Source organism: Penaeus chinensis, chromosome 19 (genome assembly GCF_019202785.1).
Source record: "Penaeus chinensis breed Huanghai No. 1 chromosome 19, ASM1920278v2, whole genome shotgun sequence".
In the NCBI taxonomy this organism is placed as follows: domain Eukaryota; kingdom Metazoa; phylum Arthropoda; class Malacostraca; order Decapoda; family Penaeidae; genus Penaeus; species Penaeus chinensis.
Genome location: NC_061837.1, coordinates 21,680,750 through 21,688,249, shown reverse-complemented (window position 1 = coordinate 21,688,249; position 7,500 = coordinate 21,680,750). Strand labels below are relative to the sequence as shown.

Below are 7,500 nucleotides of genomic sequence, written 5' to 3'. Positions count from 1 at the left end.
TGCCGACCACCAATGTAGAAGTCTCCACATACTGCTGTGATCCTGTGCAAAGAAAAATAATTCATAATTCATTCCTAACCAATTCCTTATTAATGTTTTATGTCATGGTCTTTCCCTTAGAATGTCAGATGGCAACGTACATTTTGCATCCCTAATACCTACATTTAAAAGGTAACTTGCATACTTTTGATGCACTCATTTCAACAGCAACAAGAAAACTTTCTAGCATTATATCTTCAAATAATGAATGGACCATGCCTAAAAATTTCTACAAGGTAAATTCTTCCTTAGCTAATCTAAAACTATTGTAATGATTGTAACGTCACATTCGTATCTTCTTCCACATCAAAGAATTTACGTATCAACAAACCAGAAAAGTAACATAGCTATTTAAGAGCAAATACTTCTATGATAATTACTGAGGCATTATTTCATGAGATCAAACTTGGTATATCTACATCCCTAAACTTCTTTTTTTATTACAAAACCATAATTTTCACCATTATCATTTGTTTGAACAATGAAGGAAAGCTTAGAGCAGTATGCCAAAAATGGTACAGTCCAACCATTTCCTGTCCAAAATTACTAACTGAACCACTTAATAATGTACACTTCAGTATAATGCTGTTAATATATACCATGAATTTCAGCTTATCAGCTTCCCTTTGTGAATAAAGGTCTAAAGTTCAGCACAACATATAACCTACTTGAAATGTGATACTCCAGAGCGTCCAAGGTAGGAAAGGACATAAGATCCGGGACGACGGTCAGACTCTCGTACCAGATAGCTTCCAAGTTTCCCAAATAGCCGTAAGCGTTCTTCACTTTGTGCTCGGTCCAAGCGTCCATGGTACCAACTGGAAAGATAGTATAAATGTACATGGATGTTTATCCAAAACAAGACAGCTTTTAATACCAACATTTAGATTGCTTCTACAATGTTTTTGGTACATTCTCATCCTCTCCCTTATTTTCCCATGAACTTCTACAAAAAAACAAATCAACAATAAAGAATAAAGAATAAATAATATGATATAACAATTTTGCACAACTACTCATATTCTACTGCAAGGACATACAAAGAAGCATATAAATATAAATATAAATATGTAAGCACCAACAGAGAATCTCCAATGTGTACCTGTGCATCTGATGAATTATGGCACACAATACCCTATAGGAATATACTATAAAAGGGTATAATGTAGACTGGGATCATATTATTCAGTGCTTTACCATGGCATATAATCTATATGTATATTGTTAAAATAATATAAAAAAAGAGTAATACCCACATTTTTATTATAGAAAAGTCAACACAAAAGAAAAGGGCAAATTAAAATGTTGTGAAACATGGTGATAATTAATCACAATACTCCCACTGCTATTATAACTGATTTCCAGTATACATACACATTTGACATTATGTGCAAAATCTGGTGCATTTGTTGTTTTGAAATTATGCAGGCTTTGCACTAGCCATTATGCTAATTTTCATTAATTACATTATGGGCCATCATTCCTACTCTCACCACTGAATGACCAGTAAAGGTTCTAGACAGGATGTGAGCAAGAATTATCTGTGACAGATTACATTTTGCAAGAGTGAATGATGATTATAATGTCTATACAAATGATCTTGACCAGCCTTAAGTCCATGGAAGTTATGTATCCAAAAACCCAGTATTACTATGTGCATGCTGGTCACATGGAGTTGATCATATAACATTAGCATGCATAGATGATATAGCTTTTGCATAAAACTTGTTTCAAATTAAATTGCTTATATATAATGCAATGTCAAATACTATATTTAAGTCAATGATCTTTACTTGTAAAAGTTTTTATCAGGAAACAAGTTTGTATATCTGAAAATATGAAAATGAGGCATGGAAAGTGAGGCCATGCAGAGTGAGATTTTGATAGACATGAATATCCTGTAGGCAGTGATGTCACAACCATACTTTACAGGCTATCATGACTCTAGTCAAATTTCATGAAAAGATAATTAGTATGAAAAAGTAATATGTCAGAAATATTTTTTTGAGAAATTTCAAAACTACAAAATAATTAGTACTTGGTTACATATAACCAAGAGGCTTTACTAAATATTTACAGCCAGATTATTAACTCTTAAGTCCCACATGCAAGACTTCCATACGATACTGTCCACATGCAGACACCAGTTGTGCATCAAAATTTGAGACATAAGATTCACATCTTCAGTATGCTTATACATTAGCAAGAATCATCAAGGATCAAAGGTTTGTGTGACTGTACCTTTAAAGTTCAATGCAAGAGAGGAAGCCCTCTAGTGGCCATTAGGCATACCCAGTTAACTCACACATACCATCGTTCAATCTTATAGTAACAGTTACAGTTTCATCTATTCTCATTAAATTATACCACTGACTTATCCAAACATTTATAATCTATTTAGTGGTTTTATGTTCTTCATTGTTACTTCTAATACTACTTCTTGGGGCAATAACAAATATTAATAAAAAGTATATAGTCTGTCCTATAGTCTATCCTATAACCAATTAGAATTATTCCTATTAATTCTTATGTTCCACTATTTAGAATTTCACTATCATATATTGGACATCAAGTGCTGGCTTGTAACCAATCAGCTGTGATAGCAGAGGGTTGGGTGTATACATATGGAGAGGGAGGGAAGGAAAATGGAAAGTATGCTGAGTAATCTTGTTTCTATTCTTGGTCCAGCACCATTTTTAGAAACACAATCTTCAACTGAGATTACCTGTTATATAATCCATAAAAATTCTGAACTGATAACGGATAGAGAATTATCCTGTCATCATAAATCAAAGATAGTTTGAAAAGATATAACAAAGAAAGAGAGGAAGAAAGAAAATAAAGATGTGTAGATAGTTTCTGTGTATGACAGAGGAGCAAGTATAATACTGGCACTGACAAGCTGGCAATTCATTCTACATAATGAGGAAGCAGGCAGTGAGTTTCTACAAAAACTAGGTATTGCCAAATGAATGCCAGTGCCAAGTGATCCTGAACTTGCTATTAAATGCCAATCAGCCAAGATCACCATAATTTGATTAATGTCATCTGATGTGAGGCTGTAAAGAGGTGGGGTCCAATAGGGATGAACTTTACAATGGCTATGAAATACTGAGAGTTAGTTAAGCCAAGCTAGACTACACCTCGAGACTGAGTGATATTTCACAAATTATGCAAAAGTCTGAGATGTCACTACAGTGGGAAGGAATTTTATGTCAGCTTTTGAAATGCCACTCTCATAACTCTCAGTTCCACACATCATACTAAGCTTGTCTAATTAAAGAGAGGGTATATTTCAAGAGTTATGAGGTAAACAGATGACGATTTGAAGAATCATATATGAATATTTACTAATAACACACCTACAATACATATCACAGTATTCTGACATGTGTTCATATGCACAACATCAAAACTTGAGTCAAATTCTACTATCAAATTATGTGAACAAAATAAACCCAAAGAATTTGGTTTCAAATCCCCCTTGTAACTTAACTTTTCACAATCCTGCCAGCAGATCGACCTCATCGTGGTTCGATATCATTCCCTGTCTTTTATTGCATTTTAACCTCGAAAGTCTGAGGGTGCTTTTTTGGCTGTATTTAGGCTTTTAACATTTGACTGACACCAATTCTCTTTGAAAAGCCTACCTATTCTTCTTCTATTTCATCTGTTAATGCTGGTAACAAGAGAGTTGACAATAAGTATTCCTTTTACATAATAAAAAGAAAAAAAAAAATTATTCCAGTCTTCAACAAAACTTTTCACTTAAACCTTACATTATCCTCTGGAAATATTCCCTCATATTATTATTTCCTGCAGTTACTCCAAGTATCTGTCAGAAATACGTGCAGGCTACCAGTTTCTCCGAAAAAGTATGCACGGACATTAAGGCTAGCTACCATTCAAGGTATTTTCTGCTCGTTTCCAATTTTTAAATAAAATGTGTATTTCAGTAATAACAACAGCAAAATTAATAATAATCCTCTTCATCACTATTATCATTATCAAAAAATAATCATGATAATCATGTTATGGTACTGGCATGAAAAAAACTGAACTGAGGATCTTCCAGTAGAATTTCTGGGGCACATTGTGCAGAAAGCAGTGATAAAATATATCATTTTACGTAAAATGAACACATCAAATACTGCCAGATAACACATCATAGGCAGCACAGGATCTTGCCAGCTGTACACTTTCATCTCCCTTAACAAAAGATACAAGTGCCTGAGTGGTACCTTTGACAAGTATAAAATAAGAATCTATTAGTAATGAATGGCATGGATAACCCCCCCAACACCCAATACCCTTTGTGCCACTTTGTCTAACTTAATTAATCACACAAGTGCTTCTTGGAACTGCTGTCATCTTTTAGACAAATAAAAATAGTAAGGATAAGATTTAACCATTCTAGTAACAAATGGCATGTACAAACCCTACAAACTACCACATACCTTTTGTACCCACCCACCACTAAAAGTATGTTTCACACATTCATCCATAGTTCATAACTGTAATTTTACTATTCACAGATATAAAATTATAAATATTTTATTGCTATCTTGAACTCTTGCTCTCTTTCACTCTCTCTAATATAAACATGAAAGGTTATGAGGGGCCTGGTGACAGGTTAAAAAATTCAGCTTCTTAATGACTACGAAGCAAGGTGAAACCATGAAACTGCAGTCTTTCGAGGTTAAGAAAATGACTTGTGCAAAATATAATTTACCTTATACTTAGTCCTAGAAGTTATAACACTTCCTGAGCTATGATAAACAAAAACAAATAAATAGACACAAAATACTAAGCTGACATCAATCTGAAGCAATTCTGGTTATGCCAGATACCAACTAAAATGATATATGCAAAAAAGAAAAAAAAAATTGTGAAAATTGAGGTTTAATAAATGTTATACAAAGATTGCAATAATGTACACTAAAGTACAATACAGGGTAAAAGTAACAGAAAACAGCATAGTAACCAGCAAAGACCATCACAACCTAAACTCTAAAACTGATATAATAAAAGTTTATTTTGTAATACAAGATTTATCAAGATCAAAATGCATTCCTTACCACCATCTTCTCTTACAAAGAAGAGGAGGAGGAGGAGGAGGAGGAGGAGGAGGAGGAGGAGGAGGAGGAGGAGGAGGAGGAGGAGGAGGAGGAGGAGGAGGAGGAGGAGGAGGAGGAGAAGAAGAAGAAGAAGAAGAAGAAGAAGAAGAAGAAGAAGAAGAAGAAGAAGAAGAAGAAGAAGAAGAAGAAAATTTTAAAAAAATAAAAAAACTCCACAAGCTAGTGATTTATAATCAAATTAGGATATTGCCAAGCTGTATCTTGTCAGAATAAATTGAGTTTTATTAGCCTTCACCAGAACAAATATGTTCGGTACAATAAATCTATGTTACTAAAGATCTGTCCCTTTAAATCCCTAATTATTTTATCTTTCATTTGCAGTATGTGTCATTTCAGCATTTTTTATCTGTCTCAGAGAAACCTCAGTATGTTGATAATTACTAAACAAAATCATAAAAATAAAAATTCATAGATAGGCCACACGATGTCAAATTTAGACTGCTGGTATAACCATTTATTGCATAAATCCTACACAAATATCAAAATTCAACAATGGTTTACAATAATATATTTAGCAATACATTGTAATAATTAAGTACTCTGAGCTTAATGTAATACAAAAATCTTTCACAATCAACTATAAGAACATGTATATTACAGAATAAGAACAAACAGCATACCCCACAAATAAAGAAAACATGGTATGAAAGTTTCCACTGTCATGTTTCCCATTTTTCCCATCTTTTTTATGTTATCTTAAAATAATAATTTTAATTGAGAGGCAACAGCTAATGATAATAAATATTGTTTTCATTCATTATCTTTCAAAGCAAAACAAATGCCCTTCCGTTTATGTCAATTCTAAATAGATTACTGCAATCTATTGGTTTGCATATTATTCTAGCTTTATTACTTTATTTCTTTTCAAAAGTTGTTACAGCAAAATATTGGTCAAAACAAATTTATCATTACTGAAACATTGCCATTGCAATGTATACTCAATATCCATTCACCAAATCTAACATGACAATTTTATACATAAATCAATTTCACATCAAATAATCTTTTGAGGTCGGTGATGACGAAGAGTTAGGAAATAAGACCAAATCTGATTCATAAAAAGTTTAATATCTTGCAAACCAGACTTTAGAAACCTAATTCCAACATAACATGACACAAAACTCAAGAGTTTAACAAAAAATGTTCAAAATGTTGCAGTGATAGCTGAATTCCAGCATGATTGAAGCAGTATTAGTCATTGGTGTTCTGGGAATTCAATCTCAGCTCAGATTATCAGTATCACCAATGGAAACTCAATAGGAGGTCTTGCATTTTTAATATTGGTGCCTAGGGCACCCATAAGACACTTGACCTCTGAAACCCAGGTCAAGGAAGCCCAACTTGGGACTCCCCTTTGCCTGGGGGAATCTCCTCCTCCTCTTCCTTCAACCCCTGGGAGCGCCCGAGCTGGGGCCCCTACGCGGTCTGCCCTGCCATGGCCCCTAGTCCCCTAGGCAAGAAGGGCCGTGGCAATGGAAGGCCACAGCCCATGGGGCGACGTCCAGGGGGCATGGCAGGCCGTGCCCCCCCAACCCCTCAGAAACAACAACACCGCGGTTCTCACCTCTCCTCGGGGGGGGCAGACAGCGAGCTGTCCACCTCATCTGGCTCGTCGGGGTCGTCGTGAAAGGGGTCGAAGTCATCCCCGAAGCCAACGTCTTGGCCCTCGTCGCTACCGGTGCTGGGAGAACCGTGGAGTTTGTCTTTAGGTCTGACTGACACATTGCGAGGCCCAACCAGCGCCAACTCTGCCATCCTGGCCACTCAGAACACCGCCGCCGGACCCGCGTGAGTTCCACCCACCTCAGTCGCCGCCTTTGTCACGGACCTCGCCCGGAGGGGAAGCCGGGGCGCCCTCCTGGCCTCACTCACACGCCGCAAAATTATACATAATATTACCAAGCGCCTGGAATGACGAGGGGAAGGCGTACCTCGCAATCTCGCGGAAATGTAGGAATTTGAAAAAGAATGTTGGAACAGTGGCGGGGTAAATGTTGTGAATGGAAGGTGTGGGGCGCAGGCGTGTGGCAGCCGACACTTTTACTACAACTCAATATGAGGGGCTGCGGCTATTGTCATGATTCACGCCACTCATTACACCGCTGTCTCCGCCTTACGCAAGTGCATGAGCTTACTATTTCCTCGCAGCTGTACTTAGACGCTGACGAGGCATTATTCGGCCCCATACGATTTTTAACACGCCCCCCCTGATGAAGAGATAGGTCTACGCCAACTCAAATACAAAGGGAGGATCTTGCAAAACACCGGTGTTTGACTACATTTACCCATTTTATTAGGAAATGTTTGCTCATGCGTGGCAGCT

The 7,500-nt window shown here is 36.4% G+C and overlaps 1 protein-coding gene across 2 annotated transcripts in view; it reads right to left on the bottom strand.

Annotated features, from left to right (window-relative positions):
- LOC125035079 (ras GTPase-activating protein 1-like) overlaps positions 1-7,434 on the bottom strand; it is a 23,469-nt gene extending 16,035 nt beyond the window's left edge. For both annotated transcript variants that reach the window (XM_047627215.1, XM_047627216.1), the window contains exons 1-3: positions 6,742-7,434; positions 708-857; positions 1-42 (exon numbers count right to left, since the gene is read on the bottom strand). The exon at positions 1-42 is cut by the window's left edge and continues 165 nt beyond it. In XM_047627215.1, the coding sequence (XP_047483171.1) occupies positions 1-42; positions 708-857; positions 6,742-6,932 (383 nt within the window). In that variant the 5' untranslated portion in view covers positions 6,933-7,434. The remainder of the gene's footprint in view (positions 43-707; positions 858-6,741) is intronic.
- Positions 7,435-7,500: the final 66 nt, after the last annotated feature.